At 61.7% G+C, this 13384-nt stretch overlaps 1 protein-coding gene across 9 annotated transcripts in view; it reads left to right on the top strand.

Moving 5' to 3' along the window:
• The first annotated feature begins 4547 nt into the window (after positions 1-4547).
• LRP8 (LDL receptor related protein 8) overlaps positions 4548-13384 on the top strand; it is a 68064-nt gene continuing 59227 nt past the window's right edge. For all 9 annotated transcript variants that reach the window (XR_009865921.1, XM_062191368.1, XM_062191366.1 and 6 more), the window contains exons 1-2: positions 4548-4659; positions 5338-5457. Coding sequence is in view for 8 of the 9 variants with exons in the window: in XM_062191368.1 (XP_062047352.1) it covers positions 4548-4659; positions 5338-5457 (232 nt within the window). In the remaining variant the exon portion in view is untranslated. The remainder of the gene's footprint in view (positions 4660-5337; positions 5458-13384) is intronic.

Here is a 13384-nt window from a genome sequence, read left to right as displayed (position 1 = left end):
ACATTGGGTCTCCAGGACTCCAGGAGTGTGGGGTCAGATCCGCTGTGGGAATCAGCCGAGTTCCCAGGCCCCTCGGAGCTGAAAGAAACCCATTTCCAGTGCTCTTCTCGTTTACATTGCAGGGCCAGGTGGAATTTTAAGGTGGGAACCTTTCTTTCTTTTTTAAATTAATTTATTTATTTGAAAGGCCAAGTTACAGACAGCTAGAGACAGAGGAAGAGAGAGAGAGAGAGAGAGAGGTCTTCTGTCTGCTGGTTCACTCTCCAGTTGGCCACAATGGGCAGAGCTAGGTCAATCCGAAGCCAGGAGCCAGGAGCTTCTTCCAGGTCTCCCATGAGAGTGCAGGGGCCTAGGCACTTGGGCCATCTTCTACTGCTTTCCCAGGCCATAGCAGAGAGCTGGATTGGAAGTGGAGCAGGCGGGACTCGAACCAGGGCCCATATAGGATGCCGGCACTGCAGGCAGCAGCTTTACCTGCCAAGCCACAGAGCTGGCCTCAGAATATTTCTTGTGTCAGTGTCCCCTGGGTTGGCTCAGAGATTGCAGGGTGCTCAGGGATGCCGGTGCCACAGACAGAGGCTTAGCCTACTACGCCACACGGCCTTCTCTATCTGATGCCCTTTCAAATCTGATGTCTCCAGGAGGGTATGGGCATAACAGAGCCTACAGCTTCCCCTAAGGGTAGGGCTTTCACAGAGCACCATGGCTGGACGTAAGGAATTCCTGACCGTGTTGGTTATCTCTTTCAGACGAAGTCAAGTTGGAGGGCAGGGTTCAAGTTAAGGGCGGCCAGGTTTTCCCTCTCTCTAGCGTATGCTGTGACCAAGCATCACTGCGAAAGAAAATGAACTTCTTGTGTAGAACATCGAGTCTACGGGCGTCCCAGTGTTTAAGGAGGCAACCCAGGGGTGAGCCTGGGAAGGCTGGGGAGTTCCCCTTGGCTGAAAGACTCTCTTTATGACCTAAGGAGAGAAAAAGGAGAGCAGAGGTTCCCGGGGCGGGGGGGGGGGGGGTGTTGTAGGGGTTGTAGGGAGGTGGTCACCAGACCCCAGGCCTCATTGTTAGCATCATGGCAAGGTGGTAGGCCACCCAGTGCTTCAGGTCCGGCCTCAGCGGTTCCACTGTTAGGCTAATCCTGAAAGGTACCAATTGAAGAGTGGCTAGAGAGCTCTTCTTTTGAAGAATTCAGATAAACTTTTATTTTTTTTCTAAAGATTTATTTATTTATTTGAAAGTGAGAGTTACACAGAAAAAGGAGGAGAAGCAGAGAGCGAGAGAGAGAGAGATCGTCTATCCACTGGCTCACTCCCCAATTGGCCGCAACAGCCAGAGCTGCGCTGATCTGAAGCCAGGAGCCAGAAGCTTCTTCCGGGTCTCCCACGCAGGTGCAGGGGCCCAAAGACTTGGGCCATCTTCTGCTGCTTTCCCAGGCCATAGCAGAGAGCCGGATCGGAAGTGGAGCAGCCGGGACACGAACTGGCGCCCATATAGGATGCAGGCACTGCAGGAGGCAGCTTTTCCTGCTATGCCACAGTGCCAGCCCCAGAGAAACTCTTTTAAAAAAATTATTTTATTTGTTTGAAAGGGAGAGTTGAAGAGAGAGGGAGAATCTTCCATTCACTGGTTCACACTGGCAGCAATGGCCAGAGCTGAGCCAGGCTGAAGCCAGGAGCCTGAAGCTTCTTCTGCTCTCCCAAGAGGGTGCAGGGACTCAAATAATTGGGCTGTCCTCTGCTGCCCTCCCAGGTGCATTAGCAGGGAGCTGGGTCAGAAGTGGAGCAGCCAGGACTTGAACCAGTGCCCATATGGGATGCCGGCATTGAAAGCAGCAGCTTAACTTAATGGCTGCCCTACAGCACCAGCCCCCCGGAGAAACTCTTGAATGAAGTGACCCTTAGGGCACTTGTCAGGCATGTCTGAACCACACCCAGGCCCCTCATTCTGGGTGCTGCCATGGACATGGGAAGTGATTGCACTGTAACAAATGATGGAGAAGATAGAAGCCCCAAGTAGTTGGGGTGGGAGGGGTGGTGTTGGGTCCATTGGGTGTTGGAGCCAGGAACCTGAGCATGGCCAAAGCCCAAGGGTTTTCCTCAAAGATAGTGGGGGTTCTTGTGGGTCAGAGAATGACAGTTTATTTGCTACATATAGGGAAAGAATTACTGCATGGGGACCAGAGTTTATTGGCAAAGGCGGCAAATATGCAATGGGGTGCTCATCCCAAAGGAGCAAAAGGGCTCGAGTTTCAGAAGGCACAGATGAAGCAGAGGTCAGGCAGTGTAGAAAGTCCACGGCCAGATGACAATGGAAACAGGAGACGCTCCAGGCATTGCACTGCATGGTCTGGGAGCAGGTCCCAGCCTCTCTTACCAAACCTCCTTCACCAACGACCCAATGTGTCCAAGCTGCACGGTGATGGGCTCTCAGCCTACTCACCTCCAACACATTCTGGAGGGAGCAGATGTGGTTGGGTTAAGAGGAGTTAGCAGGGGCTGGCTCTGTGACATAGCCAGTAAAGCCTCTGCCTGCGTGCCAACATCCCATATGGGTGCCAGTTCAACACCTGGCTGCTCCACTCCCAATCCAGCTCTCTGCTATGGCCTGGGAAAGCAGCAGAAGATGGCCCAAGTCCTTGGGCCCCTGCACCCACGTGGGAGACCTGGAGGAAGCTCCTGGCTCCTGGCTTTGGATTGGCACAGCTCCGGCCATTGCGGCCAACTGGAGAGTGAACCAGCAGACGGAAGACCTCTCTCTGTCTCTCTCTCTGCCTCTCCTCTCTCTGTGTAACTCTGACTTTCAAATAAATAAATAAATCTTAAAAAAAAAAAATGAAACCCAGATTCTCAAACACAAGAGAGGTCAGAGCCGGGAGACTCACCAACCCACGTCTGGGTGGCTCTGATCTGCTGGCTCCAGGTTCATGTCTACACTGCAGGACAGACTGTGAGGAGGAGACACAGCGAGGTACCGGGGGAGTGGGCACACACTGGAGCATGAGCTGCTCTCCCAGGGGCTCTGACTATTCCTAGGGGGAGAGACCTGAGGACTTCCCACTTTCTTACCTGTTTTTTGAAGTCTCAGAGGCGCTGTGGCATCAGGTGCACCATGTGGAGCATGGTCATTTTAAAATAAGGTTATTATAATTAGCTAAAGGTCACAGCAGGGTCAACGTCACCAGCCATGTTGGCTGTTTGGGGCCAGCTGGGTTCTGGGCAGTGGTTTTGCAGAAGTGGAGGTTCCCCACCACCACCGGGGAGGGGGGGAGGGAGGTGGGGTTGTGGGCAGGGCTGGTGCTCTCAGCCCTCACAAGGAGTGGAAGAGCTAATGAGAGGGCCACCCCATTCCGCGCCACTGGGCTTGCTGGGTCGAAGTCCCTTTCTGGGCGATCCTTGGGGACAAGCAATAGGGCTCAGATGGCCGCTGATAAGCCAGGGGCAGCTGCCAAGCCTGGCGAAGCAAAGGGGCAAGAGCAGAGCCTAACGCTGGGCCTCGACGCCCGCAAGCCAGACCCTCAGGCCTTATTCTCCAAAGATGGCTGAGCGGTTGCGCCAGGCTCGCCAGCAGGCCGCTGAAACCCAGTCCCAGCTCTGCTCCCCACAGCCCGCAGGCTGGGGAGGCCGCCAGGGAAGGCGCCGCGTCATCCTCGCAGGGTCCCTGCGCGAGCGGCCCCTGCTGGCGGCGAGGGCGCATTTCTCCCGTGAGCCCCCCATGGGGCTTGCCTTTCTCCGCCACGCCAAGAGGTACTTTGTGGGCCCCTTCGCCCGCGACCATGGAGGGTACTGGACGAGGGTGGATGGATGGCCCGTGCTCCACGCCCAAGCCACTTGCCACACAGCCCTGCCCAGGATCACCCAGGCGTGTGCTCTGCACAGGTACAAATATGCAGAGAAAGCAGCTACATAGCGGGAGCCGTTGTGGCAGGTGCAGAGGTCCTGCCCAGAGCTCGCTGCTTCGCTCTGATCACGCACATCTTAGTGCCCGAGCCCCCACCCCCAACCCCCGCCCTCACGCACACTGCACAGGCCCGTGCGCCCTGGAACATCTTTTCTCCGGAGCCCAGGCCCTCCTAGGCATCCCTTAGGCTCCGATTGGCCCGTCACCTCCTCCAGGCAGTCCGTGCCGCTTCGCCTAAACTTGCTGCCATCTCCAGGGGCAGAGTCCTCGCCTATCTCATCCCCGCGTCTGCACTCACGCGGGCCCTGAGCGGGGTCGTGGAGGGAGGCCTGGACCAAGGACAGGAGGGAGGAGGAAGAGGAGGCGGCGGCTGGAGGCGCGTGGGGGCGGAGGCGGCAGCGGGAGAGAGCGCGCGCGCCGGCGGCGGCCGCCCAGGGCCGGGGCCGCGCGCCCAGCCTGAGCCCGCCCCGCCGCCGAGCGTCACCGAACCTGCTTGAAATGCAGCCGAGGAGCCGGAGCGGGCGGCAGCGGCGGCGGCGGCGGCGGGGGCAGCGGCAGCCCCGGCGCCGCGGCGAGGACTCGGAAGGCTGAGGCGCGGCGGCGGCAGCGGCGCGGGGTGCGCGGGGCGCGGTGCCCGGAGCCCCCGGCCCGCCATGGGCCGCCCGGAGCGGGGCGCGCTCCGGCCGCGGGCGCTGCTGCTGCTGCTGCTGCTGCTGCAGCTCCTGCATCTCGGGGCGGCAGCGGATTCGCTGCGCGGCAGCCAAGGTGCGTGCGTCGCTCCCGGCCCCGCTCTGCGCTGCCAGAGCAGCCAACAAAGCGCGGCGGAGCGGCCGGGGTGGGGGCGGGTTGCGGCGCGGACCCCCGGGCTGGGCAGGCTCCGCGCGAGCCGGCGGCCCCTGAATGTGTCCTGGACCCCCGTCCCCGAGGCTCTAGCCTGCGGGCACCCGCTCTTGGGCTCAGTGGGGGGCCCAGTGGGCTGTGAACTTTGCGGGGAGGGGGCTGTGCGGGAGATTGTTCCTGATTTCGGCTGAGCGGTGCGAGTGTCGCGGGTGGGTTTATTTAACACGCTTGCTCCGCTGCGGCGGTGAGCGCAGCCCAGCGGCTCCCCCGCCTGACAATGCGTTTCCGGGGACCCCTTCGCTCGATGGAGAGAGAGTGGCTGATGGCAGGGGGGATGTGCCGCGTGTGCGGGGGCTGCCCGCGCGCTGGTCTGCGTGAATGACTGTGGGCCGTGGGTGTATCTGTGTGGAGGGATGCCCGACCCCAAGTGTGCTGTGCCGAGCGGCCCGTCTTCCGAGCAACCGAAGCCATCCCGGAGCGAGGAGCCCGGAGCCTCCGTGGTCGCCAACACCACCCCTTCCCTTCGCCCGGCAGCCTGGGGTGCGTGGTGGGGCGCAGGGCTCAAGTCCGCTGATCCATCTCCCCCTCCCCCCACGACCGCAGGGCCAGTCCAGGAGTGCGAAGAGCACCAGTTCCGGTGTCGGAACGGGCGCTGCATCCCCTCCGTGTGGAGATGCGACGAGGACGACGACTGCTCGGACAACAGCGACGAGGACGACTGCCGTGAGTGACCTGCCTGGGCGCGGGGGCTCGGAAGGAAGCGATCGGTGGGGGGCGCAGGTGCACACGTGGCTCCAGCAGCCCCGAGCCGCCTGAGCGGGCCTGGCCGCCCGAGCCTGCACCCTCGCTCCAGGCCTGGTGGCTCTGGACGACCTGGCGGGAGCAGGCGGCCGGCGTGTCTTAGTGGGACCAGGGGCGGAGCCCGAGGCAGGGTGCCCAGGGAAGAGGGCGCGTCGAGCCGGCGTGTTCTCACTGTGGGCGGGGACGCGGCCGTCCTTGCACGCTTCTGGCTCACGGCTCTCCAGCCTCCCGCCCGCTCCTACCCGCGGCCCAGCCCCGCGGGACGCGCGCGTGATTCGAAGTTCCACGATGCTGCAGGCCTCCCCGCGCTCCTTTTCCTGCTCGGGTTTTGTGAATGAATGGGCTCCCCGGGGCCCCTGATTGGCTGAGCGAGGACCACCCCATAGGCCCCCGTGGCCGTAACGGCCAATCGCGGAGCGGGCGGCTGTGTAGTATTCCGGCGCCCTGGGCGCAGGGGCCCTGCCCCCGCCCCGCCCGGCCGCATGGTAGGTGCAGGCGGGGCCCGGCGCCCGCGCCCGGCGCTTTTCTGCCGAGTCACGGCAAAGACCTTTTTGGAGCCGCCCGTTAACCTCACCGTGCTTGCCCACCGCGCTTTCCTGGTGGCTCGGGCCGGAATGAGTCATGGGGCACACCAGGAAGCAGGGGCCGGGAGCGAGGGTTTGCTTCCTGGAGCGGGTCCGAGGGCGTGCGTGAACCCCCCCTTCCCGCCTGCGTGTGCAGGTGGCCGTGCAGGTGGCCGGCTGCCTGTGCTGAGTGTGGTGGGTGTGGGCCACCTTGGAGTGCCTTCTCAGGGTGCGCGGGGTTCAGGACCGGAAGCAAGTTGGCAGGGAGTTTCGGTGGGATGCAGCAAAAGAGGTAGCAGTTGCTTTAGTACTGGGCGCCTGCCTTGTGCCCTGTGCTGGGGCGCCGCCCCCCGGGAGCGCAGCGCCTGCGGATAGAGGGCAGCCGGCAGACAGACCCACACCCCACGTGGCGCGCAGGAAGGGCTGAGGGACACTGGCACTGGCACGCTCTGTGTTGAGCGCTTGAGGGTCCCCCGGCCATGTTTACTAGACAACCTCACCCCGTTACTGTCAAACCCGATCAGCGCTGGCTCTGTGACCTGGGGCGCCTGCCTCTGTTTCCTCGCCTGACCCCGGGAGCTAATAATTCCTGCCCTGGCAGTCCTCCCGGGATTGAGGACCAGTTCTAGAAATGTACTTAATTGGAAGTAGCAAGACCAGTATGTGCTGACCACTGTGTGCCAAGCACTGTGGTGAAGTGCCCGTCACATAGAAATTTTCATCTTCACAGCAGCCCCATTTCACAGAGCAAAAAACTGAGGCACTGAGAGGTGAAACTCCTTGCTGCACAGCCGCTGGGCGGCTAAGGAGGAGCTTGAACTTAAGCACCTGACGTGAGGGTGCTTAGCCTGGTGGTGACCCGGGCCGTTTCCCAGCGCTGGGAGTGCCATCAGTGGGAGCCGCTCAGCTGTGGTCCCCTCCATGGCCATGCTGAGGGCCAGGGAGGGAGAAAGAAACTGTGTTTCTGGGCTGCCCATCCCTTATCTCCCTGGTTCTGTTGATGGCAGCAGTCTTGTGGGAGTGGCTGGGAAGTGACAGAAACTCCCCTGTCAACTGTTTGTAGACCAGCTGGCTCCGAGAAGGTGAGTGGCTGGCCCAAGGTCACCCAGCTCAGAATGACAATGACGGAACTCAGTGAGGCGCTCCGCCCACCAGGACTCAGGGGTGGGGAGCGTGGTGTGGAAAGCCCCAGGCCTGCGGACGCTGGTCCGCTTCCCTCTCGTCCCCACTGGGGGCTCCAGGCAAGGTGGAGGGGTGAAGCAGCCCCCTGATGGTGGTGGTGAGGGGGGACCTCGCCGGGGCCAGGAGAGCGCCACTGGCCGGTCTGGGCTTCTGCTGTGGTTCTGAGATGGGTGGGGTGGAATGCTGGGCCGGGAGGTAGTAGACAGAAGCGCAGGATGTCAGGGGCTTGGAGTGGTCCCTCCATCATGGGCTCTAAGCATGGAAAGTCTCCAGGCAGGGCAGGCGATGGTTCCCAGTGGCCGCAAGGGGAAATTGGAGGCGAGGCCTTGGGTGGCTGTGTCCGGGCCACGTGCTGGGAGGTGTTCTTTCCCCGTGGGAGGGGACCCCTGCCCAGACCAAGTTTCTTTTGAGGGTTCTGCCCTCAGGCTGTTGGCTCCTCCCTGAGCAGCCTGCCTGGGCACTGGGCCCTACAAGAAGGCCTGAGCCGTCCTGCCTGTGTACCTCCCTGGACCTGCAGACCGAGGGTTGGGATTTATAAATCATGAGTTCAGGCTCCCACAGAGTCCAGAACACGAGGCCAGAGGGGGAGCGCTTTGGTGCTGAGGAAGCCAAGGAAGGCTTCCTGGAGGAGGAGGTAGTGAGCTAGGCCTTGAAAGGTAGTTCTGACACCCTTCACTCAGGAGAGGCGGCGTGGCTGCCGCACAGCCACAGAGCTCCTCAGGATTGGAGCCGGAGCACATCCTGGGCCTCATCCTCAGTGGGCGGGACTTGGCCTGTGGGACACACGGGACAGGCCGGCTGGGGAAAGGAAAAGCTCACGGGGCCTCCCTCCGTTGCGGCTGCAAGGACCTTCAAAGTGGAGGAAGGGGCCGGGAGCAGGGCAGTTCGGCCAGGGATGTCGGTGGAAGTCTTGGCTGTGGCCCTGGGTCACGTAGGCCAGCTGGCCCCTGGGCCCGGCTTCCTGTTGCTCCCTAGCGCGGGTGGAGAGGTGGGGCCCCTGGCCCCTGGCCAGGCCTCTGCTCCCAGAGAAACGACACCAGCAGCGCGCATTGGGACGCTGGGACCCTCGCTGTGGGCCAGGTGGTGGCTGAGGCTTGACTTGCGTCGCCTGATTTTCCCCTGGCCTGTAAAACGGGCGAACCTGTGAAGTCCACGAATCGTTTCCATTTCACAGGTGCAGAGAGGTTAAGCAGCTGGCTCGCGGGTGAAAGGGCTGGGATGTGGCTGCAGGTGCCCAGCAGCCGAGCTGCTGCTGGGGGAGGTGTGGGCGCCCTGCAGGTGACCCCGCCCCCACGCCCAGCCTCCAGTTCCCCCTCTCGAGATGACCTAGTCAGCCCCAGCCCTGGGAAGGATTCCGAGCGGCTCCCTGTAGGAAGGTGGGCTGGACAAGCACTCTGGTGCCGGGCCCCTGTACCTGGCTTGTCCGGGCGTCGCTCGGCCCCCTCCATCCCATGTTTAATAAAGAGCGGCTGCGGCGAGCTGTCCCACGGCGCAGAGTTCATTAGCTGGGCGAGCCCGGGCCGCAGGAGCGCTGAGCTGGGCCTGCTGCGAAGCAGCCTTGTAAATAATTAAAGCTTGGCCCCAACCCCCCGCGGCCACTGTCGCCTGCATCTGGCCTTCGGTGGACAGCGCAGACCCCAGGCCCAGCCTCGTGGGCAGTTCCAGCAGCCAGGGGCTGAGGTCAGCTTAGACACCTCAGCACCGCTGCCTGCTGTCCCCCATCCTCTGCTCTAAACCCGTGCCGCCGACTGCACTCCTGCCACTCCGGCCTCCGGCCCCCAGCGCGTGCCGTGCCGTCTGCCTGGAACACTCTCTCCCCTCCCGCACTGGTGATGTTCTTTTTGTTGCGTTGGACGATTCCGTGCCCGTTTCACCTCCAAGAAGCTTTCCCCCAGCTGAGCTGCAAGTGTCCACTGGGGGGGTTTAGGGACCTGGGTTGAAGGCACCACTCGGTGGAGCCCTGAATCAGAGGCACCTGGGTTTATATCCCGGCTGTCCCCGGGCTGTCCTCAGGCCGCCTGGCCCTCTGCTCGGAGCATGCTGGGATAGTGCGCCTGGTCAGCAGCAGTGGCGCAGGAATGGCGGTGGGTGTGGCCTGCCTCCACCAGCCGTCTCAACAAGTCTCTGGGTACCTTAGCCAGCTGTTGTCTGAGGGCACTGGCGTTTGCCTCAGCCACTGGGTTGCCCAGCCTGGGGGAAGAACTGAGTCAGCCAGGCCTGTGGGGCCCTAGGAAGGCAGGGGCTGGCTTCCCGCAGGCCGTGTGCTTGTCCTGACGTCTGTGTCCGTCCTGTCTGGCCTCCTGGGTGGGCCTTTCAGGGAGGGGCAACCCTGCAGCTCAGGCCGTAGGCTTCCTTTCTTCTAGGCCCAGGTCTGTCCCCTGGCCCTGGGCCCAGCAGGCCATGGCCGAGCTTGTGGAAAGCTCTCCTGGGCCTGCAGGGGCCTGGAGGGCGGCTGGCCACCTCCCCAGGTGTCTTCCGCGGCTGCCAGGGCAGCACTCGCTCCCTCCCTCGGTGGGGAAGGCCGGTGGCAGGTGGAGGCAGAGAGCTCCCCAGGGAGGGAGGGAGGAGCCGCAGAGCCCAGGGGGCTGGCGGAGCACCTGCCACCTCTAGGGCTGTCACCAAGTGGATGCTCTCCTGGCGTGCCTAGGCCCATGCTGCCCCCGGGAAGCCAGCCCAGAAGGCTGTGGGAGGCTCGGGTCTCGTCTCCTGATCACCTAGCCTCTGAAGGCCTGGCAGAGGTGCCCCCTCGCCCCCCACCCAGGACACCCTTCCAGACACATCCTCAGCCCCGCAGCCCCTGAGCTCCCACTACGTGGCCTTGTTCTCAGTCTCCATCCTTCTCTACATCGCGTGCTCCCCAGCCCTGCCTGGACACAGGGATCCGGCGTTAATATTCTCCCAGAATCACTGACAGCAGCTACTGGCCGCGTGTACCCTGCCTGGGACTGACCTGGGCCACGGCACTGCTCAGCTTGTAAGGGCTGTTTTCTTCTTATTCCCATTTTTTTTTTTAAAAAAAGATTTATTTATATGAAAGTCAGGGTTACGCAGAGAGAAGGAGAGGCAGAGGCGGAGAGACAGAGAAAGGTCTTCCTTCTGCTGGTTCACTCTCCAATTGGCCGCAATGGCCAGAGCTGCGCCGATCCGAAGCCAGGAGCCAGGTGCTTCTTCTGGGTCTCTCATGTGGGTGCGGGGCCCAAGGACTTGGGCCATCTTCTACTGCTTTCCCAGGCCATAGCCGCATAGCAGAGAGCTGGATTGGAAGTGGAGCATCCAGGACTCGAACCAGTACCATATGAGATGCCAGCACTGCAGGCGGTGCCTTTACCCGCTTTGCCACAGCGCCGGCCCATCCAATTTTTTTTTAAATAAACACATTTAAAAATTTATGTTTATTTGAAAGAGAGAGAATCTTTTATCTACTGGGTCACTTCCCAAATGGCCTCAATGGCTGGAGCTGGGCCAGGCTGAAGTCAGGAGCCTGGAACTCCAACCAGGTCTCCCACGTGGATGGCAGGGGCTCAAGCACTTGAGCTGCCCCAGGCATGTTAGCAGGAAGCTGGATCAGAAGCAGAGCAATCAGCATGCAAACTAGTGCTCTGATATGGGATGCTGGTATCGCAAGCGGCGGCTTAGCCCGCTGCGCCTCAACACTGGCCCTGTTATTCCAGCTGAGGCCCAGGGACAAGTGACTTGGCCAGTGTCCGTGACTGTTAAGTGGTGGAGCCAGGGTCCGACCCAGGTCAGTCTGGTGCAGAGCGCCGACCTCCTCGAGCTCGTCCGCCCCGAGCTCTGTCTAGCCTGCTGGGTCAGAGGGCCCGGAGCTCGGAGCGCATGGAGGATGCGGGAGAGTGGCCACTGTGCCCACAGTGCCTCCCTGGACTACACGGTTGTGGGTCTGGGGAGGGACCCTCCTCTCTGGGACCCCACAGGGCCCTGGGAGAACGCCCTCTTCCCTGGCCTCCCTTGGATATGACCTGGTGCAAGGGCCAGGGTTCTCTTGGCCACAGCCTGAAAAGTGGTGGTTATTCAGCCAAGCGTGCAGCAGGGCCGCTGAGGGTGGGCAACCCCAGGGAGTGAGAGCCCCAGTGCTTCTCCACGGAAGAGCTGTGGGCCCTGTGCTAGGGGACTGCAGGCCCCGTATTGCCAGCGAGGCATCCAGGGTGATCGTGTTAAGGAGAGCCAGAATCCTTGAGCATGCTGGCCACCTGGGGCGGGGCCTTGCTCACACAGAGGAAAGAGCCCTGGCTCCGGAGCTGACGCGCGCGGTGGCCTCCCCACCTGCTCGGGCACCCCAGGCATCCCTTCCCATCAGCCCTCTCCAGAGCTGCAGCAGCAGGGCCCCTGGGGAGTGGTTAATTACCAGTCCTGCTGGCCCTGGCTCCTCCCACAGCTGCCATATGTCGCAGGCCCCAGGAATCGCGTGCCTCCAGAGGGGCTGTGGGCTTTGAAGGTCCCGCCCAGTCCTGATTGCTCCTCACCTGCTGTGTCCCATCCGCCCAGCCCAGGTGCCCACAAGCTGAGAGACCCGACCTTCCCTGGACACGGGCCTTGGGGTACCACAGGGGACTCCATCCCGGTCCCCAAGAAGACTGCCTCAGTGTCCTGGCTATTCCAGCTTGTCCTCAGAGGGACGAGCCGGGGAGGCCGGCGGCGCCCCCATTGTCCTCGTAAGGCAATCAGGGACGTGCCCAGTTCCTGGTGGCGCTGGAGCCGGCACGCACTTCATTGGCTGTATTTATGTCCCCAGTGGAAGGAACCTGTTCTGAGTGCAGGAACGCCAGTTGGTCCTTGTAACACAAAGCAATCATAGAGAAGAGCGAGAAGAGGAAGGTGGCAGTGTCCGTGGAGAGCTCTGACGCCAGGCTTCTGTCTGTGTGAGGGCTGGTGTGTATGGACACCGGGCTGCTTCAAATACAAAAAGCAACAACGAGGCCGGGCCGCGCCCGCTGTGTTCTGCCGGTGTCCCAAGCGGCTTTCTGTGTCAGCAGCCGTGGGCGCCCGTCACTGCTTGGAAGGGCCGGATGGGTCCCGTCACATAATCCCGCGTGTGCTCTCCATGGGTGTCGCTGCGTCCGTTTCCTGTTCTACACAGTGCTGGGATGGCTGTGCTTGTACCACACCTCCGTGCCCTCGTCTGATCCCTTCCTTAAGATACATCGTCGGGAGAGAGGGAGAGAGAGACAGGGAGACCTTCCCATCTCACAGCCACATCCCCTACATGTCCCCCTGACCCCATTTCCAGCCCAAAGGGCTTCCCTCTTCCCTGGGCACAGGGCCACCTTGTCCACCTTGTCCCATGAGACAAAGTAGCCATATCCAGCCTCGCAAAGCAAAGAGGAAAGGCAACTGTGTTCTGGCCCCAAGGACTTCCTACCCCCACTGATACAAAGCAGATGAGAACAAAACCGTCCCTTCATTCCTGTCACCGTTATCCGCAGACTCCGTCCCCTCCCCAGCATTGTTCTGTGCCTGCCCCCAACTTGCTGTGTGACCCCGGGCAAGGGGCTCCCCCTCTCTGAACTTCATTTCTCCTGTACTTACTGGTCCTTGCTCCACTTGCGCTGCCAGCCGCACTCAGAGCAGACTCCTGCCGAGAGCTGAGGTCAGGGCGCAAGCTGGGCAGTCCTGGCCTGGGGGTGGCGGTGGGGGCCTGTGTCCTCAGAGTCCCTTAGGGTGGGGAGTGTGGCTGGTTGGTGGGCTGCAGGTGGGCTCTTTTTTTAATTTAAAGAGTTATTTTATTTATTTGAAAGGCAGAGTTACAGAGAGAAGGGGAGAGAGATCTTCCATCTGCTGATTCACTTTCCAGACGTTAGCAACAGCTAGGGCTGGGCCAGGCTGAAGCAGGTAGGAGCCAGGAGCTTCTTCTGGGTCTCCCACATGGATGCAGGGGCCCAGGCGCATTAGCAAGGAGGTTAGATAGGAAGTGGAGCAGCCGGGACTGGAACCGGTGCCCGGATGGGATGCCAGTGCTGCAGGCAGCGGTTTAACCTGCTATACCACAGGGGTCCAGTTCTGTGGGCTGGGCGCTGTGCAGTGAGGGACAGAGACGGGGTCAGACCTCCCAGTCCCGTGAGCTGATCTGAAGTGGGGGAAATAAGCCT

This window comes from Lepus europaeus, chromosome 5 (genome assembly GCF_033115175.1).
Source record: "Lepus europaeus isolate LE1 chromosome 5, mLepTim1.pri, whole genome shotgun sequence".
Classification (NCBI taxonomy): domain Eukaryota; kingdom Metazoa; phylum Chordata; class Mammalia; order Lagomorpha; family Leporidae; genus Lepus; species Lepus europaeus.
This window is presented reverse-complemented; position numbering and strand designations above follow the sequence as displayed.